The 23,392-nt window shown below is 36.2% G+C and overlaps 5 protein-coding genes and 1 long non-coding RNA gene across 8 annotated transcripts; 5 read left to right on the top strand and 1 right to left on the bottom strand.

Moving 5' to 3' along the window:
- Nucleotide 1: 1 nt before the first annotated feature.
- LOC111832521 lies at nt 2–2,088 on the top strand. 2 transcript variants are annotated; one of them, XR_002835378.1, is made up of 4 exons: nt 2–138; nt 469–583; nt 890–1,002; nt 1,467–2,088. It is a non-coding gene; the product is annotated as an uncharacterized LOC111832521 (long non-coding RNA). The 2 variants fall into 2 exon arrangements; XR_002835377.1 differs by having other exon boundaries at nt 890–2,088.
- A 1,020-nt stretch (nt 2,089–3,108) lies between these two features.
- On the top strand, nt 3,109–6,432 carry LOC17897640 (probable methyltransferase PMT8). The gene is made up of 8 exons (XM_006305924.2): nt 3,109–3,217; nt 3,789–4,115; nt 4,219–4,383; nt 4,469–4,651; nt 4,729–5,323; nt 5,415–5,527; nt 5,632–5,852; nt 5,944–6,432. The coding sequence occupies exons 2-8, from the start codon at nt 3,861–3,863 to the stop codon at nt 6,281–6,283; spliced, it is 1,872 nt and encodes a 623-aa protein (XP_006305986.1). The 5' UTR covers nt 3,109–3,217; nt 3,789–3,860; the 3' UTR covers nt 6,284–6,432.
- An 848-nt stretch (nt 6,433–7,280) lies between these two features.
- On the top strand, nt 7,281–11,182 carry LOC17899833 (casein kinase 1-like protein 13). The gene is made up of 14 exons (XM_006303715.2): nt 7,281–8,060; nt 8,162–8,202; nt 8,386–8,455; nt 8,542–8,690; nt 8,773–8,868; nt 8,970–9,040; nt 9,174–9,235; nt 9,350–9,413; nt 9,492–9,576; nt 9,720–9,846; nt 9,946–10,031; nt 10,115–10,178; nt 10,460–10,596; nt 10,699–11,182. The coding sequence occupies exons 1-14, from the start codon at nt 7,985–7,987 to the stop codon at nt 10,975–10,977; spliced, it is 1,407 nt and encodes a 468-aa protein (XP_006303777.1). The 5' UTR covers nt 7,281–7,984; the 3' UTR covers nt 10,978–11,182.
- A 2,879-nt stretch (nt 11,183–14,061) lies between these two features.
- On the top strand, nt 14,062–14,949 carry LOC17900332. Its single transcript, XM_006303952.2, has one exon. It carries the CDS (start codon nt 14,258–14,260, stop codon nt 14,777–14,779), a length of 522 nt encoding a protein of 173 aa, XP_006304014.1. The 5' UTR covers nt 14,062–14,257; the 3' UTR covers nt 14,780–14,949.
- A 1,165-nt stretch (nt 14,950–16,114) lies between these two features.
- Nucleotides 16,115–17,219, top strand: LOC17898024 (CRIB domain-containing protein RIC3). 2 transcript variants are annotated; one of them, XM_023789905.1, is made up of 4 exons: nt 16,115–16,234; nt 16,323–16,439; nt 16,520–16,620; nt 16,701–17,219. In XM_023789905.1, the coding sequence occupies exons 2-4, from the start codon at nt 16,385–16,387 to the stop codon at nt 17,205–17,207; spliced, it is 663 nt and encodes a 220-aa protein (XP_023645673.1). In that variant the 5' UTR covers nt 16,115–16,234; nt 16,323–16,384; the 3' UTR covers nt 17,208–17,219. The 2 variants fall into 2 exon arrangements, with proteins under 2 accessions (XP_023645673.1, XP_006303814.1); XM_006303752.2 differs by lacking the exon at nt 16,115–16,234 and having other exon boundaries at nt 16,269–16,439.
- A 59-nt stretch (nt 17,220–17,278) lies between these two features.
- Nucleotides 17,279–23,222, bottom strand: LOC17898592 (50S ribosomal protein L28, chloroplastic). The gene is made up of 2 exons (XM_006305730.2): nt 22,993–23,222; nt 17,279–17,730 (listed from the first exon to the last, which is right to left on the bottom strand). Exons 1-2 carry the CDS (start codon nt 23,183–23,185, stop codon nt 17,498–17,500), a joined length of 426 nt encoding a protein of 141 aa, XP_006305792.2. The 5' UTR covers nt 23,186–23,222; the 3' UTR covers nt 17,279–17,497.
- Between the last annotated feature and the right edge of the window lie 170 nt (nt 23,223–23,392).

Below are 23,392 nucleotides of genomic sequence, written 5' to 3' on the forward strand. Positions count from 1 at the left end.
ATTGATCCAAAAGATGTAAATAGAAACTCTCAGTCTCTCTCTCTCTCTCTATCTCTCACTACGGCGGCAAAAACTCCAAGAAACTCTTAAGTTCATCTCCGGCGGCAGCAAAAACTCAGCCCTCTTTTTTATTTTTCAGTGAGTTTACTTTTCATTTTAAAAGAGTTTTAAATTCACACGAGTGTGTCCACTTCCTTACTTTAAGTTTTGTTCGTATTTATAGTTTCATTGTCGTATCGTTAGGGTTTGTTTATTCACTCGCATTATATACTCCTCCTGGCTCTTTAGTGCTTTGTTTTGACCTATGTTGATACTGATTTATTCCATCCTATTTCTTGTTAGTTTTTCGTTTACAACTTATGGATTAAATTACAATGTTGAAATTAAGGTGGAATGTTTTTCAATATACTATGATCATTCTCATATTTTCGTAGTTATTAATCAAACATATCTTCTTCTTTTTGCAAGGTGCCATTCAGATGGGGAGAGCAGAGCTTTCAAAGACAACAACAATTTTCCACTACTAATTAGAGAGAGCCAACAACCGTTTACTAATTGAACCACTCCTTTAGCCTTTTAGTCGGTAACAACTCTCAACAAACAGTTAATTTTGAACATTTAGTATATATGAGATCCTTCTAAGCAGATTTAGTAGTATATATCGACTATCGAGGCATGTTATTAACTCTACTTTTCCTCCTTTTTTTTTTGTGTGAACTTAAAAACAAAACAATTCGCAAACACTAGATGAAAATACATTTTAGTCAAAGCACTTGTTGCTTCCTTAGTCAATGATCAGCCTCATGTTTTCGTTATTATTTATTTGATGTTATATATATATAGTGTTGTTGATCGTAGTATTAATCAAAATAATGTCTTTTATTGCAAGGGATGATTATTCGGCTGAGGGAAAAACAAAGCTGTTGAAGTTAACAACAATTTTCCGCTACTTAAAAGAGCCAACGTTTATCCACCAAACAAGCATTGCAATTTCCTCAAGAGGTTAGTGTTTTCAATGATTTTTCAATATTCGAATCATCAACAAATTAGTCGCAGCACTTCTTTAGTCGAAACACTGAATATTTTATACAACTACTTGAATTTTGGATGAGAAAAACCGAGCACTTAGTCATATTAAACACCCACGTCTTAAAAAGTACACAACTGCACACACACTTTGACACATGTGGTAAACACTAAATCAATTCAACCAAATCACTTATTAGTCAAAACTTGCGTCTTAAAAAACACACTAAGTAAACAAATTTAGGCGTACCACTTAGCACATCAAAATACAATTTTTAGAGGGGAAACTTTTTTTCCAACTAATTAATTCGTACCTTGAAATGTTTAATCGTAGCAAACGGGTAAGTGAATATTAAAACTCAATTAAACAAACTAACTCAGTTAAACAAATTGAATAGGCAAACACTTAACAAATTAATCTTGACACTTGACACGAATAGGCAAACACAGTTTAATAGCAACATTAGAGAGGAACAAACGTTTATTTTTAAATGATTCAAATTTCATCCCAATCGAATGAGAAGGTATGACTCCAACTTCAACTTCGCGCTTCTAACGACTTACCACTTATTTAGTTGACATGTTTGATATGTTTTCATTATTTTGATAAATGTTTTCATATAGCGAGGGAAGCGGGAAGCACATCTCGTACATAGCCGACAGAACTCTGAAGATTTGGAGAAATGTTTACAAATGTTTGAAGATCTATTGAAAAAAAAAATCATAATACAGGTTTACAAACATTTCTCCAAATCTTCAGAGTTCTGTCAAATAAGTAAACAATTTACCTGACATCAATTTGAATTCCAAAAAATTTGAATGTAAAAGCGGATAGATACTCTGCGTATTGTCCTACCTCGTTTGGATTCGAGTTAATCTTAATTTTTTGTTGATAAAAATAAAATAAAATAAATAAGTATACCAAAAAAAAAAAAGCATTGAGTGTATGTATGCAAGAGAGAGAGAGCATATATTAAATAGTTAATTTCTAAAAACACTTGGAAGCATTTTCAGCCGTATTTCAAAGTGGAACTGGAGAAGAGAGTAATTTGAAGTGAAGCATATTATTGGTCGTTTTTTAAAGATGTTAAAAACAACACAAATATTTAATTTTAAAGTAGTTTTAGTTTGGTAGAGATTAAAGTTAACGTAGTTGATTACCAAAAAAAAAAAAAAAAAAGTTAACGTAGTTTGCAAACAGTTAGATTTGGTTAGTTAATGAGAGAATGAATAATCAAAACGAAATTAGGAAGTGAGGAAAAACACAATAAATGGTCTCTCAGATCTAGATCTCGTCGGTCATCCCATCCATCTTTTCAGTTTCCACCACTAGTGTGTCGCGAACTAACGAACGTTATTAATTGATTAAAAAGGAAAAAACTAAATTAATAAACCGAACAAATACACAAGTTGCTATGGTTAATAAATAATCAAAAATAGTAAAACACTGATTTGGGAGGTTAATCAGCAATTGACCGACACAATGAATACAAAAAACGCGTTCACGGATTTATATTTTCATTCCGTGTCCAATGCCAGACAATGACTTTTCCCAATCGCCCAACTCTCTCTATTTTCTTCATTATAAAGCAAAAATAATAATAACTTCATATAAAAAACCTTTTTAAAAAAAAGAAATTGCAAGAATTAATTTGATAACCATGTCGTTGGTTGTTTTTATTATCTGATGAAACTGAAAAACGCATTAGGTCAAATCTACTTCTGTGATAAAATCGTTATAAAAGTCGTTTTTATTCGCTCTGATAACCAATGGATATATATACATATTATCATTCATATATATAGGTCCAAAAAAAAAAAAAAAAAGATTTAACAGCAAGTCGACAGTGTGGACATGGAGAGAGAGAGACCTTTCTATCAAACAAAAGCCTTTACAACGAAACACTGAACTCTATCTCACTATTCTTGGAAATTTTAGCCACTGTTAAAAAATTAAAAAAGAAAAAAGGTATCATTCCCTTGAAGAGGAGATCTGAATCTATAAAGTTTTCCTTTTTTTATATTTTATTATAATTGCATAAAAATCGTTCCTTTATAAGCCCAAAAAGAAAAAGAATATAACTTCGTTCACTCTCCCATTCTCGGATCTCTCTCTCTATCTCTCTCTCTCAAGTACCACCAGTTGGCCACTGTGTCTGTCTCTGTGTCTGACTCTTCCTGGTCGGTGACGGTGAGTTTCCCCATCTCTCCTTCTTCTGGGTTTTCTGTTTTCGTTCCATTTTTTTTGTTTTGTTTTGTTTTGGGTTTGAGATTCGTGTTTCATTCATTCATTCATTCATTCTCTGCGTTATTGGGACATTCGTTACTCAATGTAGGGTGTTTTCACTTTCCCGGGAAATTGAAGTGAATACTTTTTCATTAAAAGCTTTAAACTCTACAAGAGATCTATTTAATTTATTTTTTACAAAGATCCAATCTTTTTACTACTCTCTTAACCATAACAAAATTAAAAAAAAGTTGTCGGTGGCTACACTTTATTATTATGTATGTTTCTTGGTTTACACTTAACTTTGGTTCTGAATCAAGATGCTTTCCTGTGTGGTTTCTGACCCAATAAACACGGATCTGAATCTTCCTAGTCTTTTTTTTTTTGTTTACAGCTTTGAGAATTTATTATGATGATGTTGTTTTTTTGTTAAGTGCTAGTGGCTATTTACCAAACTTTTTCTACTTAAAAGTAGTATCTCAGACTGTTTAAAGTCATTGTCTTTATAATTGTTCTGTTCTTGATTTGTGTGCAGAAAGGAGAGAGAAGAGAGTGGACAAAACAGCATTTTTGTTAACATCACTCTGAAGAGAGCTCTTTTGGTTGGATGATGAGAGGGAGATCTGATGGAGGCCAAAAGAAGCGCCTCATTGCTTCTGTCTGTGTCGTGGCGTTATTCGTCTGTTTCTTGTTTATGTACTATGGTTCCTCTAGCCAAGGTGCATCAGCATTGGAATATGGAAGGTCTTTGAGGAAACTCGGATCTTCTTATTTGGGTGGAGATGATGATAACGGTGATGCCAAACAGGATGATTCTCTCACCAATGCTGAAGACAGTCTTGTTGCGGCCAAAAGTTTCCCTGTAAGTTGTTTCTCTGATCAAAATCTCAAGTTTGGTGGTAACTGCACAATTTTATTATGTTTTATGTAAGCTAACTTTTGGTGTATATATAATACATCTTAAGGTCTGTGATGATCGGCACTCGGAAATCATCCCTTGCTTAGATAGGAATTTCATCTACCAGATGAGGTTGAAGCTTGATCTGTCTGTAATGGAACATTATGAACGCCATTGTCCTCCTCCCGAGAGACGCTTTAATTGTTTGATTCCTCCACCATCTGGCTACAAGGTGCTAAATTTTCTAATTGTTCTTTCATTTGATTTGTCTCTGGTTACATTGTCTTGATTGTTTTGCTATTTGTATTGATATTTAGGTTCCTATCAAGTGGCCTAAGAGTAGAGATGAAGTGTGGAAAGCGAACATACCTCACACTCACCTTGCAAAAGAGAAGTCTGACCAGAATTGGATGGTTGAGAAAGGCGAGAAAATTTCATTTCCCGGTGGAGGCACTCATTTCCATTATGGAGCTGATAAGTACATTGCATCAATGGCAAATGTAATCATCTTTTGCTCACTTTTTTTTTTTCTTTTTCTTGTGATAACTTTGTTTCTAATGATTTTCTTTACTTGCAGATGCTTAACTTTTCAAACGATGTATTGAATGACGAAGGGAGATTAAGAACGGTTCTTGATGTTGGATGTGGAGTTGCAAGTTTTGGAGCTTACCTTCTTGCATCTGATATAATCACAATGTCATTAGCGCCTAATGATGTTCACCAGAACCAAATCCAGTTTGCGTTAGAGAGAGGAATCCCCGCTTATCTTGGTGTTTTAGGTACCAAAAGGCTTCCTTACCCGAGCAGATCATTCGAGCTAGCTCATTGTTCTCGATGTAGGATCGATTGGCTTCAAAGAGATGGACTCCTCCTTCTTGAGCTCGATCGTGTACTAAGACCTGGCGGTTATTTCGCTTACTCTTCACCTGAAGCTTATGCACAAGATGAAGAGAATTTGAAGATCTGGAAGGAGATGAGTGCTCTTGTTGAAAGAATGTGTTGGAGAATCGCTGTTAAAAGAAACCAAACTGTGATTTGGCAGAAACCATTGAGTAATGATTGTTACTTGGAGAGAGAGCCGGGGACGCAGCCTCCTCTTTGTCGCTCTGACGCTGATCCTGATGCGGTTTCGGGTGTGTTAATGGAAGCTTGCATCACTCCTTACTCCAAGCGTAAGTATGCTCTGCTTTTTTCTTTTTTGGTTGTTTAGTTCAGTTTGTATGCTGTATATGTCACAGTCATGCTCTGTTTTTCTATATACAGATGACCATAAAACCAAGGGAAGTGGGTTAGCTCCTTGGCCAGCTAGGTTGACTTCTTCTCCTCCCCGTCTTGCGGATTTCGGCTATTCAACAGACACGTTTGAGAAGGACACGGTACTAGAATCGAAACCTTTTAGCAACTATTGATCTTACTTGATTGGTGCTTTCACATATTTGTTGGAAAAGCACATTGATTTGTTTATCTTCTTTGTTTGCAGGAACTTTGGAGACAACAAGTAGACAGTTACTGGAATCTCATGTCATCAAAAATCAAATCAAACACTGTGAGGAACATAATGGACATGAAAGCTCACATGGGTTCTTTCGCAGCTGCTCTTAAAGATAAAGATGTCTGGGTTATGAATGTTGTATCTCCCGATGGTCCCAACACTCTAAAACTGATCTATGACCGCGGTTTAATCGGGACAAATCATAACTGGTATGTACCCGAAAACCAAAAACTTTCCCTCAATTATGTAACAGTAGCTCACTTTCTCACCATTCCTTTTTCTGTTTCTGGTTGAATTTAGGTGTGAGGCTTTCTCTACATACCCGCGAACATACGATATGTTGCACGCTTGGACCGTATTTTCAGACATCAAAAGCAAAAGATGCAGTGCGGAGGATCTATTAATCGAGATGGATCGGATTCTTAGACCTACAGGATTTGTCATCATCAGAGATAAGGAAAGTGTTGTTGAATCAATCAAGAAGTATATGCAGGCTTTGCATTGGGAGATTGTTGCGTCGGAGAAGGTAGCTACAGGCTCAGAACTTGACCAAGAGAATGACGATGGTGAGAGCAATGTCGTTTTCATCGTCCAGAAGAAACTGTGGCTCACCAGTGAAAGCCTTAGGGACACTGAGTAAACACAAACATATCAAACAAAGAGAGAAAGAAATTGTTTAAATTCTACAAGTTTTTTTTTATATAGTTTTAATTTGATTTTTGTAGTTGAATTGTACGACATAAGCATTACTATGGTATAATACTAAAATTATTCATTGTTTTCTTGAAACATTCTTTAATTTTTCCTTTTAGTATGACCTTATCTAAGTATTCTTAACTCTTTAGAATAATTATGTTTGGTAAGAAAATGTGTTTCCATGTGTTTGGTTAGAATGTTTAACTATGATCGTTGCTGTCGGCATAGGTTATTGAAGAAAATGTAAAAACAAAAATATAAATTTAAATACTACATAGTCTTTGGATAAATTCATTTTTAATAAAAGAAGATTACTATTGACAAATTCAATGAATAAATATCAGATGTATCCGCAAAATTTGATTAGTTCAACGAATATTAATTAAAACATTAACTTGTTCTCAAATTGAAAATAAATATAAATGTTTCAAAATGTGGTTATGTACTTAATTTAACCTTTAAAAAAAATAGAAAAAAAACAGTGTGGTTGGTTGTAAAAATTGGGATAACAGTAATTAAAATTATAATGCCGACACAAAGGTAAAAGAAAAACAAAATTATTCTCTCTTTTTTTTTTGTTAACAACAAAATTATTCTCTATCAGTCAGTCTATATATAGATAGATGGTAGAGAAATAAAGAGCATCCAATTCCAAACTTAATAAATATGTGATATATAAAAGATTATAATATAATTAATGATGGACCTATTAAACAGTACATGTTGATTTGTTGTTGTTATTATATGGTGACTGAGATGTTTTCTACTAATAGTGCCAAAATTAAAAGAAAAAAATGGGGTAAAGTAAAGCTTAATGTAAATTAAGCATGTGGGGGGAGAGAGATTATTATACAAATAAGTACGCAACTTAAACAGAGAGAGTTGTTGTTGACCTTTTTGTCTATTCAAGATAAGGCAAAATATATATTAAAAAAAAAAAAGAAAAAATCAACCAGGGCTCTTCTTCTTCTCTACACTAGTTTTGTGAATTTTCCTAGAAAAAATCTCATCTCTCCCTAGAAAAGTAAATACAAATCAGAGGTCTATCCATATCAGATTTCCCCATCACTCTTCTCGTCTAAAACGATAACTTTTTCTCGCCGCGTTTTTTCTTTTTTTCTTCTCTTTTTTTTTTTAGTTTCTCGAAAGAAAGACTCTTTAAATTTTCTCTCTGATCTGAAAGTCTGAAAGTCTGATTAGTCTGAAACTTTGGTTTTTATTAGTTGCAGTTCGATGGTGATGGTTGGTTGTAAATGGGTAATCTCAGTTTGGTTGTAGCAAAATCTAAGTCCGTCAACTACAGTTTTTAGATTTGTTTAGAAATATTTCGTCAAATCATCGATTTTGGTTATTCATCCAAGGATCAAAAGCTTTTTCCTTTTTTTTCTCGTGTGTGAATTTGTCTCTTGTATAAGAAAGTCTCGAGGTTTTTTCCAGACTTTCTAGTTTTTTTTTTCTTTTCTTTTAAGTTAGAAGAAGGTCATTGGGATCCATTCGATCGGATTTTAGGCGACGCGATTTGTGATCTGTGTGAAACTAATTTCAGAGATCAAGCTTTCTATAGCACTTAGTTGAATTGGTATTGAAATTCATACGTAGTAGAAAGGAAAAAAGTATACTTTTTTTAATTTCGGTTATAGAAAAAATGGATCGTGTGGTTGGTGGTAAGTTCAAGCTCGGACGAAAGCTTGGAAGTGGTTCCTTTGGTGAAATTTTCCTAGGTATTGTCTCTTTTTTCTTTTCTTTAATATTCCTCTTTTTTGTTATCATGTCTTTACTTTTCCCTACTCTTTTTTTTTTCTGAATTGGTTTTGTTTCTCAGGGGTGAATGTGCAAACTGGAGAAGAAGTGGCTGTTAAGCTCGTAAGTTCAATATTATTTTGTCTCTTAATGATCAGTGCTTATATTTGATTTTGTTTTACTTTCTTATTACATGAGCTTAGTAATGCTGGTTTGATTTCTTATGTTATATACATAATAATAGTTCTTGTTGGTCATTGTCTTAAGTGTTTAAACTCGATATTGATAATTTACTTCTTCACGCAGGAGCCTCTTCGAGCTAGGCACCCTCAGCTTCATTACGAGTCAAAGCTTTATATGCTTCTCCAAGGAGGAAGTAGGTTTTGCGTTTTGTGTCCACTCTTAAGAGTTCAAATCTTCTTTTTGATATATTAATGTATATGTCTTTTTTTGTTATTGAAGCTGGTATTCCTCACCTCAAATGGTTTGGGGTTGAGGGTGAATACAACTGTATGGTGATCGACCTTCTCGGTCCTAGTATGGAGGAATTTTTCAACTATTGCAGTCGATCTTTCACTCTTAAAACGGTTCTGATGCTCGCTGACCAGATGGTAAATATGTTTCCTGCCTTCTGCCATACTGTTTGATTACATGTATTTACACATTTTGGTTTCGAATTTTAATTTTCGCCAGATAAACAGAGTCGAGTACATGCATGTACGAGGCTTCCTTCATCGTGATATCAAGCCTGATAACTTTTTGATGGGTCTTGGACGCAAAGCAAACCAGGTCAGTTTTTTGCTTCTAAAGACTACTGTCTGAGAGCTTCCGCAAGGATACACATCTTTTTCTCTTTTGGGTTATACATATCTTTGTTTCTTCCTTTGCAGGTGTACATCATTGACTATGGGCTTGCGAAAAAGTATAGAGATCTTCAAACACACAAGCATATTCCATACAGGTACACACTTTGTCTCGTCATGTAAAGAGAATGCAGCTTGTGTTTCAACTCACAACTTCGACCCACATGAATATGCAACTGCCATAGTTCATCTGTTTTCTTCAATCTGCTAATCGAGAGTTGTATTTGTTAGGGAAAACAAGAATCTTACAGGAACAGCTCGATATGCGAGTGTCAACACCCATCTTGGAATTGGTGAGTTTTTTTTCTTGCTTCTCACTATAGTCTTTGCTTTCTCCATTAGTTTGCATGTACCTGAGAGACTTGACACTCCTCAGTTTCTTAACTAATAATTTAACTCTTACACAGAGCAAAGCAGAAGGGATGATCTTGAATCTCTTGGCTATATGCTTATGTATTTTCTTCGAGGAAGGTAAAGTGATAGATCTGTTTTTGTTTGTTTGTTTGTTTCGTTCTTGTCTTCCTATTATGAAACTTGTTCCTGTTTCAGCCTTCCTTGGCAAGGCCTTCGTGCTGGCACCAAAAAGCAGAAGTATGACAAGATCAGTGAAAAGAAAAGGCTAACACCAGTAGAGGTAATTGTTTCGTGTCCAATAATTAGTAACTTCTTTGGTATCGAGTTATGTTCTGAAGGTGTACTGTTATAGTACTTGAGATAATGTTTAACATTTTAGATGTCCGGTGTTTATAATTACAACCTTAAAATTGCATTTGGCAGGTCCTCTGTAAAAACTATCCACCTGAGTTCACATCGTATTTTCTCTATGTGCGTTCATTACGGTTTGAGGACAAACCTGATTATTCATACCTAAAGAGGCTTTTCAGAGAACTATTTATCCGGGAAGGTCGTGAAATTGTCGAAAATACTAAATCTGATGTGATCATGTATATATAAATTTAACAGAAAACACTCAAGAAATTGCTTTGTATTCTTATTTGTGCAGGTTATCAGTTTGACTATGTATTCGATTGGACAATATTGAGGTATCCCCAGCTCGGCTCCAGTTCCAGCTCCAATTCCAAGCCAAGAGTAAGTCCTTGCTGAAGCTATGACCTATTTGTGCATTTTAAATTGAGTATCAACCTTCTCATGTTTTTCCTCTGTTCCAATAGCCAAGCTTAAGACCAGCTATGAATATTCCACTGCCATCTACCGACAAAGTGGAAAAGCCTTCAAGTAAGACCTGCTTCTACTTATAACTTTACTTACCTTTACAATCACTGGTAGAGTAACCCTTTATTCTTGGCCCAAGTTGCCATGTAACTGCTCTTATGCCACGTTTACTTTATTTAGTTTTTTGCTGAAGTAACCTGTCTTCTCTCTGGTTAAAGGTGTATTGTTATGCCATACCTAAAATTAATGATTCAGTTCGGGTACTGGTAGTCTGGTACACAACTTTGAGGCCAATCCCTCTGGTCGGATGGATGCTAACAGACTTTCCTCTGAACTTTATACAGTTGGGCAGGACAGTCGCGAGAGGATCTCAGGTGTTTTCGAGGCATACACTAGAAGAAATGGGTCAGGAACTGGCGTTCAAGCTGATCGGTCGAGTAGACCAATAACCTCAGAGAATGTTCTTGCATCTAAGGATACGGTTAGTTCATGAGAAGAGAAATTCTATTTCCTTTTTTTTTTTGTAAAGCGAAAGATCCAAAGTTCTAAACTTTCATATCATTAAAACATTTTTGGGAATCAGCAAAACCAGGAGAGGCCAATCACTTTATCTAGAAACCAGAGTTCATCAAGAAAAGCAGTTGCTGGGTCAAGTGTACGAGCCACTTCATCAGCTGACTTCACAGACAATCGAATGAGTAGACTCGTCCCAAACAATGGTCGGTCATCTACAACTCAGAGGACCCAGTTCGCTTCGTCGTCCTCCTCTTTAACCACAAAGGCTGCTCCAGCGAGAACTGCTCGTGACATTACTCTCCAGAGCCTCGAGCTCCTCAGTATTGGGAACAGCAAGAGGAAGTGACTGGCTGAATTTGCCACCCGCCGGATTCACAGTTGGCTCATATTTTTATCCATCTTTGTTTAAGAAAGTGTTGTTAAGAAAGAAATATACATGATCTATTTACAGATATGTGATATATATTTATACGTGGGTTTACTTCATAAGATCAGTGTTGTTCGTATCGTTAAATTTATATTATTCGCTTAATTTTAATATATTTTAATCATGGGTGTCTTTTAATTTTTGAAAATGTCTTCAAGTATCTACCCAAAACACTGTAATGGTGAGACGTTAATATTGACGACAAAAAAAAAAATAATAATAATAATAAGACGCTCATATTTAAATATTTAAAATTTATTATAAAAATATTTTGAAGACACTCACCATAAGATGACTAATACCCAATATGATTGTCTTAATATTTTTCATAATTAAGTTTATCAGTATTTAATGTGAGTATCTTAAACAAGGGATATAGATATCTATAGGAAGCCAAAAAAAAAATGTTGTCTGCAATATTAATTATTACTAGGTTCGGACCCGCGCTACAGCGCGGGAGAAATAATTACATATATATAACTTTTAACGGATTAGAATATGTTACATTTTAATTTTGTTACAGTGCAGTCGATTATGGTAAATCATATATTTGTATAATAAGTTTAAATAAAATAATAAAGAAGTGGAAGTATACACTTTTGACTAAAATATATATGTAATTTCGGGTAATTGTCCATAATCGAATTATATATGTTTAAGAAAATTAAAATGTACAACCATAACACAAAACAATCAATTTAAGAAAATTACCCGAAATTTGTCAACCATAACACAAAACCATCATATGCAAAACCAAATGAGAGAGACAATAATGAATCAGAACCATATGCAAAACCATTAAAATTACCCGAAATTGTCAACCATAACACAAAACCATCAATTTAAGAAAATTACCCGAAATTTGTAATTGGATCTTTTAAAGTTGGATAAATTAATGGGTTTGGATACATAAATCGGATACTTTCCAAATCTAATTTTAGGATTGTACTCAAACTTTAATTAAATTAGTTAGAGAAATATTAGTAAATCCTATAATTAGTTATGGAAATAATACAATTCTAAAATTAGATTTGTAAAATATCCGATGTATGTATCCAAACCCATTAATTTATCCAACTTTAAAAGATCCAATTACAAATTTCGGGTAATTTTCTTAAATTGACCCGACCCGAAAGCACTTTTTATACTTCTCTTTTACTAATATAGGGATTACCGTTTTCTCTTTAAAGAACTTTTAAAACGTTATTAATAGAAGTGTTCTAAAAGAGTTTGAAGCAAGTCAAATATCATTCTTGTAATAAAAAAAAATTAAATCAATTTCTTACAAAGTTATGCAGTGGCAAAACAATTATGTCTACATTTTATAATTTGTGATGATGAGGTTATATACATATAAAAGTTTGAACCAAGTCAATTTTTTCTTTCTTTTCTCAACAACCCAAACAAGCCATCGCACCAGAGAAAACGCCACTCCAACACCAGCGATTACCTCCCACGATGAATCCAGCCATAGAAAACATATTTGTCTGGTGCCACTCCAACACCAACGATTACCTCCAACGATGAATCGAGCCATAAAAAACAAATTTGGGGTAGGGCCAAAAGCTAACTTTAACCGTATTTCTAACCGTAACTGGACTCTAAACGTATAAAACGGTTAAAAAGCGTAACCGTTAACCGTACAAGTAAATTAGTTACGGTTAAGAAAAATATTAACCGTAACCGTTAATTAACCGTAACCGTACGGTTAACCGCATATTTAAATCCTTAAAATAAATTATATTATAACTGTATACAATGAAAAGACACATCAAATGTTTGGATAAAAATTTCAACTTATTAAAAACAACACAACAAGTTGAACACGTAAGTAATCAAAACATTTCATATTATACTATTTTTATTCTTATTTCCGTGTGTATTTGATGTTGAGTTTCTCAGTTTCGATCCAATACTCAGATTTAACTAATTCACTGTAAATATTTGAAATCACATATATTTTTTACTTGTAATAAATAGTATTTCATAAGATTTTATCTCCAATATTAATATTATAATAATCATCAAATAACCGTAACTGTATTTAACTGTAACTGTGATTAACCGTAACCGTATATAACCGTAACCGTCTTAAATGTATATATAATGGTTAAAGTCATGGTTAAAGAAAATTATAACCGTTAACCGGTGGTTAATTAACCATAACCGCATTAACCGTAACTATGGTCATGCCTAGGAGCAACCCTACCACAAGTCAGATGTTATCTTTGCCAATGAATAATCTCGAAACACCAACCAACCACCTACGAGAAACCCTAAAAGAGGAGTTCTCAAACTCAACTTACTCGCACTAAATATTAGAAGAAACAAAAAAGAAAAAGTGGGGCCTCTTTGACGACCAAAAAGGCTTACGGGAGAGGCAAAACCAAATTTACTAAAAGAAAAAATTTGTGTGAAAAAGAAAAGAGAGGAGGGGGATGCGCGCGTGGATCAAGCGCAGAGAAAACAGATAACCCTCACGCGCGCCTCCCTCATAAGCAAATAAATCAAAATTCAATCTCCTACATAGAAAGAAATTTTTAAATACACAAAATTGGGATATAGATAACGCGCTAAAACGTGGAAGGAAGACTATATATAATCATTTTTGTTAATATATATCGTAGTAGATAAATTATAAAACTGATTAGGAATTTCATAAAAGAAAGTTGTAATAGAGACTAACAGTGGAGCAAAAAGTTGTAAATTGTGTATTCCCCTTAAAAAATAAACCAACTTCCCATTAATATCATTCCCAAAATGAAAACAATCATTAATCTTAAATTATTAATTTGCATTTAAATCATCTTGACCTTTTAATTTTCTCCTTATAAAAATATTATGTTTGACTTCTTTATGTGATTAGATATACATATATTTATAGAAAACATTTACAGAAAAAATCCTGAACTAAATTTAGGCATGATATAAGAAATAATAAAGTAAATGCATCCATGGTATAAGATATAATAAATCCATCTTTATCAATTATCATCATCAAAATCAAAGTAAGACAAAAATTAACACATATAGAAAAATATATTTCCCCATATGGTAGTATTAACTGGCATCATCTCCTCTCCTCACCCATACAACTTGGTTTTTATATAAATAGTTAGATAGATGTGTCTTTATCCCTCATCAGTTTCTTCTCTTGCATATCTTTTCATTTATACAAAGCACCAACAAAAACCTAATCATGCTGTATTCAACACACCAAGAGTGTGGGGTTTGTAAGCGAGTCTTCGTATCGCCACAACACCTAATCTCACACATCAACGCTTTTCACTCCAACCGCCGTGTTCCTCCCACCTTCTCTTCCCCCGCCGCCGCTGCACCCACCAACTTCCGCTACCACCCGAACGTGAACCAGAACCGGAACCCTAATCCTGGTTTTCAGGGGAGGACTCATATGGATTACTACCGTAGGGGTTATCTTGATGATGAAGGGAAGTTTCATAAAGGGTTTCCACCGGCGCCGGCTATGAGTAGGAGTATGACTCCTCCGGCCAGAAAATGTAAGTATTTGATGCCGAGGACTCCTAAGATATCGAAGATGCCGAAGCTGATGGATCTTTTTCCGGAGGAGACGTCATCGGAGTGTCTCCGTACGCTGCCGCTTCTTTGCCAGCTGGAGCAACGGAGAGATCAGGAGGATACTGTAGAGACGGAGAGCAGTGGAGCCAACTCGAGTTCCATCGACTTGTCGTTAAGGCTATGAATTTTATATTATCCGGGCAAAATTAATAAAATAAAAAAGGAGAAATTTAGGATTTTATGAGAACTGTCTTATGTCTTTTGTGTTTTGTTCTTGTTTTTGTTTGTTTGTTTGTTTGTTTTAACAGTTCTTTGGACTGATTAGTGTATCATATATGTATTTGTTTTTGGATATTAATTATATTGTCTTTTCTCCATGATTATTGTGAGTTTCATAACTAAATTGAGTAAGTGCGTACTTTATTAGAATAAAGAAAATCTCAAGCGGAGATATAACTTATAAAAATCATTCAAACTAAATAGTAACATGATTTTACGTCGACATTCATTTATATTATGTTGCGTACACAATTATGAACTCCACAGTTATATATCACTAAACACAAATTCATTTTAATCATTATTTTTGAAAATTGTTTATCTAATCGTTATATATGTATTCACATATCATTTGATCACTTACAGATCATTTCTATGCTATATAAAAACTTTTTTTTTTTGGTCATTTATATAGGTATCATTAATATAATCATATATACATTGAAGTGTTAATAGTCCAAATTAATTAAAAATGTTATAAGAGATTAAAATATGAAAGCAAAAATTGAAACAGAAATAAATTAAAGATTAATTAATTTGAATAAATGACGCCATATATTATGTTCTTATAATATACATGGATACTACACTTGCTTTGATATATGACTTTTGGGAGAAGAAAAAAACAAGTGCCACCACGTCATTATAATTTTAAATGAGTCTATTAGATATCATCACATCCAAAACTTGTTAAATTTTAAATAACATGTAGTTCCGGAAAATTAAATCATTCAAGCTTTCAGATTTTTATTTATTTATTAAATTAAATCAACTTTATTATATCTTAAAAATAGATGTAAAAGTATATATCAGAAAAAGCAAAAAAAAATATGTAATACTAATCATATGAAAAAAAAAATTGAAATTTCTGAATAATGCAGCCAATTATATAGTGCCACAAATGTAAACAGAATAATAATAATAATGAGAATAATTTTTAATGATAGGACATCAAGTTTTGCCTAATGCAAAGTAGTGTTTGTTGTTAACAAGTTTTGGCAAATGCAAATAACTTTTGTGTGAGTGGTCGTGTCTCCTTCCTCATCTCGACCCGTAAAAACCTCTCCTCGACTAGTTTTATTTTGTCTTTCCTTTTTTTCTCCCATGGGGATGGGATGGGAAGGATTGAGTAAACACTACCACCAGCGAAAAATAAGTTCTATTTATAAAAGTTATATATAAACAGCAAAAATAATAACCTTGAAAAAGTTTTTTTGTTTTTTTTTTTGGTTAAATAAAATATAGTGCTCTTCTTCTTCTTCTCCTCTCAACCAAGAATTTGTCTGAAACCTGTTATCTCTCTCTCTATCTATCTGTCACATAGATAATTATTTCGAAAATGGATATCAATGCCATCGAGGTGTGAACTCTCTGACGATCTCGTTCAATTCTTTGTCTGTCTCGTTGGATAATTTTAAATGTCTTTTTTGTGTTGCTTTACAAGTTAGGGTTTTGCACATTCACAGAGTAACAGCATCTAAAGGTCTAACCAGAAACCATTCCTCCCGAGATGGCGACCGTGAAAGGCCTTCTTAAAGGCCTTCGCTACATTACTCAGATTTTCGGTTAGTCTCATAAATTCACAATAACATTTTCTTGTAATGCAAGTTACATCTCATATCGAAAAAGAAACATTTAACCGCAGACGAAGAGAAAGACAAGGACATGCAGATCGGGTTTCCTACCGATGTAAAGCATGTTGCCCACATCGGATCTGACGGTCCCGCAACCAATATGCCAAGCTGGGTATGGTTTGTACATTTCTACTTATTCTCTTACGTATAAGTATACTCATCATTGGTACGTATTAAAAAAAAAAACTGTAGATGGGTGACTTCAAACCTCAAGAGAATGAGAACGGTCAAGTAGTTTCTCGAGGAGATGCCAACAACAATCAAATAGGAGAAGGAGTTGGATTACAAGAGTTGTTGCCTCCTCCTGAGAAAGAGAAACCAAAGCATAAGAAGACGAGGCGTAAATCTGAGACGGTCTCACAAAACGGTTCTCCACCAAGGCGAAACAGCAGTGCGTCAATATCAGATATGCAACCGAAACACCCAAGACGCCACCACAGGAGTAGGCACGGGTCCATAGATTCATCGAATGATCCATCAGTTAGGAGGAGGCGTATTGTCTCTGTAACCACTGACATGGAAGGTTCTGACCCTCTGTCAGATGGTTCTGCTCCAGCTAGAAAGTCTACATCACGTCATAGGAAGCCGAAAGGATCAGGAGGAGGAGAGCTATCGATGAAGAAGACAAGAGTGAAAACCGAGAATCCTACTGTTCAATCAGTCGATAAATGTAATGATAGTATCAGCGATAAAGACTAAAAACACAGGATGGTTTTGGTCACTTATATATGTTTCGTGTGAATTGTCTAGTCTTTCTCAACTGTTCCACAGAGAAAAAATTATTTGTTTCACAAACAAAACAGTTAACCACCTAAAAAGTGATTGAACAAATCGAACAATGCCAAGAACGGGACAAAGCTCTACTATTGGTTGTATGATAAGAAAATCCATAAAAACTGCCGAGTTGAGTAGCAAAAGAAAAGGGTAATGACTGGTACCAAAAAGACGACTACACATTACATACCTCATCAGATTGAAATAACAATTTTCTACTTCTTGCGAAGATCTATGCCAGCTTTCTTGGCAACAGCATCGATCCCGTTTTTCTCAATGGTCTTCAAGGCCTTGGTTGATAAACGAAGTTTGACAAAACGTTTCCCAGCTTCCCACCATACCTTTTTGTATTGCAAGTTGACGAATTGCAACTTCTTTGTCTTGTGGTTAGAGAAAGACACTTTGTTTGCTCTGTTTGCTTTCTTCCCAGTAAAAGGGCAGATTCTTCCTGTAATGACCAAAACATGATAATTTTAGGACAAGAACAAGATGTGTTTGGTTTATCTTCTGTGTTTTTATTATTCAAGCATCAATGCATTGTTATACAGAGAAAGAGATATCACCTAAAGTGTTGTGTAGAAAATGACCAAAAGGGACAAACGAAGATATTGACTAAGCTATCTAAGCTACTGACCAAGCTATACACGTTATAGATAAATAGCAGTAGCTAAACACGTTATAGAAGTAGCAATAGCTTTAACACCCTCCCTCAAGTGGGAGCATGCACATCGAAAATGCCCAACTTGCGAAGAAAGAAACCAACTTCCTTTTGACCCAATGCTTTAGTGAGGATGTCGGCGAGCTGTAGATGAGAAGGAACATAAGTAGTAGCAACAATACCAGCCACGATAGCATCACGAATAAAATGGCAGTCCACCTCAACATGTTTGGTGCGCTCATGTTGAACCGGGTTGACACTTAGAGCAATTGCAGATTTACTATCAGAGAAGATACGCATAGGTTGAACATGAGTGACACCGAGATCATAAAGCACCCTCTTGAGCCACATGAGTTCTTGAGTGAGAAACGCCATAGCTCGATATTCAGCCTCCGCGGAAGAGCGACTAACAGTGGGCTGCTTTTTCGTTTTCCACGATATGGGAGTATCACCAAGCTGCACAAAGTATCCTGTGAGAGAACGACGAGTGAGAGGACAAGCCGCATAGTCACTATCACACCAACCATTAAGCTGAAGAGTGGAATTGCGAGAGAGCAAAATTCCTTGTCCTGGATTAGATTTTAAGTCACGACCAACTCGAACTGCAGCGTCCCAATGATCTTGACGCGGATGTTGCATGAACTGTGCTAGAGTGTGAACGGAGTAAGACAACTCAGGACGTGTGACAGCCAAGTAAATAAGCCTCCCAACAAGACGACGATACCTTGCAGGATCAGATATAAGAGGAGACTTGGACAGCGAGAGTTTATGATTTTGTTCAAGTGGGAAAGCTGATGGTTTAGCTCCAAGAAGTCCCATTTCAGAAATAATATCCAGAACATACTTCCGTTGGGACAAGTAGAATCCTTGATCATTGCGGCTTACTTCAATACCGAGAAAGTATTTGAGTAAACCAAGGTCTTTCATGTGGAAACAAGATTCCAGATATAATTTGAACTGAGCAATAGCCTCAGAACAGTTACCCGAAATGATCAAATCGTCAACATATATGAGGACATGAACATATATGCCATCATTGTTGTAGTTAAACAAAGAGTAATCAGACAATGATTGTGTGAAGCCATATTGTTTCAAGGCGGAAGAAAGCCTAGAGAACCAACATCTCGGAGCTTGTTTTAGACCGTATAAAGACTTATGAAGACGACATACCTTGGTCGGATCATCACATTTAAATCCCTGAGGCAATTTCATATACACTTCCTCCGTCAGATCACCATGTAGGAATGCGTTATGTACATCCATTTGATGTACATGCCAGTCACGAGCAGCAGCCACTCCAAGAAACACACGCACAGTACTCATTTTTGCGACCGGAGCAAAAGTCTCGTCATAGTCCACTCCTTCTTCTTGACGATTACCCAATGCCACTAAGCGAGCCTTGTATCGTTCTACCTCCCCGTCAGAGCGATACTTGATCTTGTAAACCCATTTATTACCAATGGCTCGCTTCCCTGGAGGCAAATTCACAATTGAAAAAGTTTGATTAACGCGCAGAGATTCAATCTCAGCGGACATAGCATCACGCCAAACTTTTTCAATCACAGCTCGATTGTACGTTGTTGGTTCCATACCGAGGGTAACAGCAGCGAGAAAAGCCTTGTGGGATGAGGAGAAGCGATGACAATCAACATATTGCTCAATAGGATAGAGAGAAGATGAAGATTCATCTTTGGAATCAGATTCTACCCGCACAGTATTGGTAACAAAGTTTTTTAAAATTACCGATTTTTCTTTCTTACGATGTCCACGCCCAAGTGGTGTTGGCTCCGTGATTGCATTCGGAGACGTAGATGACTCAGTCGGCAATGGAGAAATATTCATTGTCGTGGTCCCTGGTTCAACTAAAAGAGGCGGAGAAGTGACAGACTCAAGTTGTTGAGTACTTGGGCCATCACTATCAAGGACTGATGTCACGACAGAAGTTGTTGGGCCTGTTTGAGTACTGACATTTGGCCCATTTACTTCAAGAAGATCAATGACGCTCGACAAAATAGGAGATTGATTCACACAACTCAGCATAGGACCATCATCTTCTTTATACTCCTCCTTTGCATATGGAAACTCTGTTTCCTGGAAAATTACATCTCTAGAGACCAAGAATTTTTGTTCCTCTAAGTCAAATAATCTCCATCCTTTCTGGCCGTGTGGATACCCGACAAAGATACAACGCTTTGATCTGGGCTCAAATTTATCTCCTTTATGATTCTGGTTATGTGCGTAGCACAATGAGCCAAAAACACGAAGGTGAAAATAGTGGGGAGCTGTCTTGTACAACATCTCATACGGAGATTTACCTTGAAGAAGTATCGACGGTGTGCGATTGATAAGATAAGCCGCCGACAAGATGCACTCTCCCCAGAACTGAATCGGCAAATGTGACTGAAACCGCAAAGCTCTCGCAATATTTAAAATATGCCGGTGCTTCCTCTCAGCCCTTCCATTCTGATGTGGAGTCCCAACGCATGAAGTTTCATGTGTGATTCCATGTTGCAAAAAATACTCACGCATACAAACGAACTCAGTCCCATTATCACTTCTCACAGTTTTGATCTTAGTTTCAAATTGTCGTTCAACCAAGGCCAAGAAATCTTTCAAATGCTTCTGTGTCTCACCTTTTTCAGTCATCAAATATACCCACACCCCACGTGAGAAATCATCAACAATCGTCAAGAAATATCGAGCACCAGAATAAGACGGTGTGCGGTATGGTCCCCACACATCACAGTGAATAAGTTGAAAAATATCTGAACTTCTATTAGCACTGAGAGGGAATGTTTCACGAGTTTGCTTAGCTCGCATACATGTATCGCATACATTATCCAAAATATCTTTACTACTTGACAAAAGCTCTTTAGGCAGCAAGTTAACTATCTTGTTTGATGCGTGTCCCAAACGCCTATGCCAGAGATCAAAAGAGCCCTTCACACTAGTGTGCACAGCTGCTACATTCTCCATTCTCCGAAAACAAAAACTTCCATCCTCTCGTTTACCAACTCCAGTCACCATCCTCGTAGTGCGGTCCTGTATCACAAGGAAGTGATCAGCGAGTTGAACAACACAATGATTCTCATCCATCATCTGCCCAACAGAGATCAAATCTGATTGCAACTCCTTGACATAGAAAACTGATTTCAAAATCAGTTGTGAACCAAGTCTAATTGTTCCTTCACTAACAGCCACTCTCTTATTCCCATCAGCTAACACAATCAAAACTGGTGACATAGTTCTCAAATCACTCAACAATTCCAGTTTTCCAGTCATGTGGTGTGTCGCACCTGTATCAAGTATCCAAGAAGAGAAAAGAGAACATGTACCTGATAGAGTTTCATGAGCATCGGACTTGTTATCACTTCTTCCAGCATTGAGAAGCTTAACAACTCCACGCCATTGCTCATCAGTAAGCCCGCTAACCGCATCACGGTCTTGGTCAGTGATTACACGGTTCACTTGTTCAGTAGATGAGGATGGCCCGGCCATGACCGCATTCACGTACGTTGGCCGAGTTTGTCCTCCACTAAAACCAGGCCCAAATCTTCCTCTGCCACGGCCTATTGAACTGGTCGAGTTTGATTTTTCTCTTGAACGGTCTCCCCACCACTCTGGATAACCAATCAACATAAAGCAGTTCTCTGGTGAATGACCTCCTCTATTACAATGATTACAGACTTTCTTGTTTTGGGGCTTCGAGTTCACTTCAGAACGTGCTTGAACTGCAAAAGCAGAGACATCAATTCTTTCTTCTTTAGACACTCTATTATTCAACATATCTTCTTCTTGTCTCACTATGTTGTAAACCTCTTCCAGCCCCGGAAGAGGTACACGAGACGTCAAGCTTGAACGTATGGTGTGAAATTTAGTTTCATTCAGACCGTAAAGAAACTGTTGAACCATGTCATCTTCTCGGTCTTTCTCTTGTTGTGTTCCGAGATTGCAGACACATTTACCACATTTGCATATCCGAAGTGGGCGATAGCTGTTGATATTATCCCAAATCTTGTTGAGTTTTCCATAATATCCTTCCACTGTCATACCCTCCTGCTTGCAAGTAGCAAGATCTGTCTTCATCTTTTGATTCTTCGGCCCATTAGAAACAGAGAAACGCTTCCGAATCTGTTCCCACAAGTCTCTCGCCACATCACGGTGGGAGATGTTCGTTAGTAACTCTGAATTAATAGTCATCTTCATCCAAGAGACTAGTAACGCATTAATCGTCAGCCAATCTTCCAGATCTGGTGAATCATCCGGTGGCTGAGGAATAGTTCCATCGAGAAATCCAAACTTTTTCCTAGAGCGTAGCGCAGTTTTGAAACCACATGCCCACTCTTCATAGTTATTAGTCTTCAGTATAGGGTGAGAGATCACAGCTCCCGAGTTATCAGCTGCCGTTAAGTCGTACGGCGAAATCGTGCGTCGGACCTCAGTTACCTGTGTGTTCGTCGGAGTTGTAACTGGAGGTGGTTGAGTGCCAGCCGTAGATGGAGGTGTTGGAGCGTCAGCCATAACTTCAGATGAAGCTTACTTTGTGTTCAATAATTAACTCGAAAATCCCAGATTTTGCTCTGATACCATGATAATTTTAGGACAAGAACAAGATGTGTTTGGTTTATCTTCTGTGTTTTTATTATTCAAGCATCAATGCATTGTTATACAGAGAAAGAGATATCACCTAAAGTGTTGTGTAGAAAATGACCAAAAGGGACAAACGAAGATATTGACTAAGCTATCTAAGCTACTGACCAAGCTATACACGTTATAGATAAATAGCAGTAGCTAAACACGTTATAGAAGTAGCAATAGCTTTAACAAAACAGTTTTCGAAAAAATTGAAATCTTTCATAAAAATCCTTCTGCCGCATTCGCTAAACATTGAAATTCACAATCGATACGAAATTTCATTACAGGAATTGAAGCATTGATAAATTCTTCTCAATTTAAACGACAAACGGAAAGCCAAAAAAACATTTAAACTTTGACACAAATTATTGAACCCTAATAAAAAGAAGTCAGGAATGAGAATTGAGAGAAGCGTACGAGCGACGATGGGTTGGAGAGAGGGAGCGGAAGGTAAAGCTGTACGATTGATGACATCACTGTAACTATGTGAAATTCTTACGCCGCTGAGTTGAGAAGTGAGAAACCCTAGTTCGGTTGATTTCGTCACTGGTTTCGGCTGAGATACGGAAGCAATCCTCAGCCAAGGCCCTTGCGTCGCCATTGTCGCCATTTATGTTACTACTATGCTTTGTACTTTGAACTTTGTAAACAAAGATAACGCTACGGCCAACAAAAGAAGAGGACGAGACTCTCGTCAAAAGAGGTTATAATGGTTAAACGACGTCGTTCTGATTAAACTCGGGGTTATCTCCGAACCGAGTTTTTATGTCTAAACCAATAAAATCAGTTTTCACGCCGTTCTGGTTATCATACAGAA

The sequence above is a fragment of the Capsella rubella genome, unplaced genomic scaffold (assembly GCF_000375325.1).
Source record: "Capsella rubella cultivar Monte Gargano unplaced genomic scaffold, Caprub1_0 scaffold_1, whole genome shotgun sequence".
NCBI classification, from domain to species: Eukaryota; Viridiplantae; Streptophyta; class Magnoliopsida; order Brassicales; family Brassicaceae; genus Capsella; species Capsella rubella.

What these genes read in the sequence shown, in the direction of transcription:
- LOC17897640 (XM_006305924.2), top strand. Translation starts at nt 3,861, where the DNA reads ATGATGAGAGGGAGATCTGATGGAGGCCAAAAGAAGCGCCTCATTGCT. An exon ending in ACATTGCATCAATGGCAAAT is followed by an intron (nt 4,652 to 4,728) that starts GTAATCATCTTT and finishes CTTTACTTGCAG; the next exon opens with ATGCTTAACTTTTCAAACGA. An exon ending in CATCACTCCTTACTCCAAGC is followed by an intron (nt 5,324 to 5,414) that starts GTAAGTATGCTC and finishes TTCTATATACAG; the next exon opens with ATGACCATAAAACCAAGGGA.
- LOC17899833 (XM_006303715.2), top strand. Translation starts at nt 7,985, where the DNA reads ATGGATCGTGTGGTTGGTGGTAAGTTCAAGCTCGGACGAAAGCTTGGA. An exon ending in TGATGCTCGCTGACCAGATG is followed by an intron (nt 8,691 to 8,772) that starts GTAAATATGTTT and finishes AATTTTCGCCAG; the next exon opens with ATAAACAGAGTCGAGTACAT. An exon ending in AGAACTATTTATCCGGGAAG is followed by an intron (nt 9,847 to 9,945) that starts GTCGTGAAATTG and finishes TTATTTGTGCAG; the next exon opens with GTTATCAGTTTGACTATGTA.
- LOC17900332 (XM_006303952.2), top strand. Translation starts at nt 14,258, where the DNA reads ATGCTGTATTCAACACACCAAGAGTGTGGGGTTTGTAAGCGAGTCTTC.
- LOC17898024 (XM_023789905.1), top strand. Translation starts at nt 16,385, where the DNA reads ATGGCGACCGTGAAAGGCCTTCTTAAAGGCCTTCGCTACATTACTCAG. An exon ending in CTACATTACTCAGATTTTCG is followed by an intron (nt 16,440 to 16,519) that starts GTTAGTCTCATA and finishes ATTTAACCGCAG; the next exon opens with ACGAAGAGAAAGACAAGGAC. An exon ending in CAACCAATATGCCAAGCTGG is followed by an intron (nt 16,621 to 16,700) that starts GTATGGTTTGTA and finishes AAAAAACTGTAG; the next exon opens with ATGGGTGACTTCAAACCTCA.
- LOC17898592 (XM_006305730.2), bottom strand. Translation starts at nt 23,185, where the DNA reads ATGGCGACAATGGCGACGCAAGGGCCTTGGCTGAGGATTGCTTCCGTA. An exon ending in TCTCCAACCCATCGTCGCTC is followed by an intron (nt 17,731 to 22,992) that starts GTACGCTTCTCT and finishes TGGTCATTACAG; the next exon opens with GAAGAATCTGCCCTTTTACT.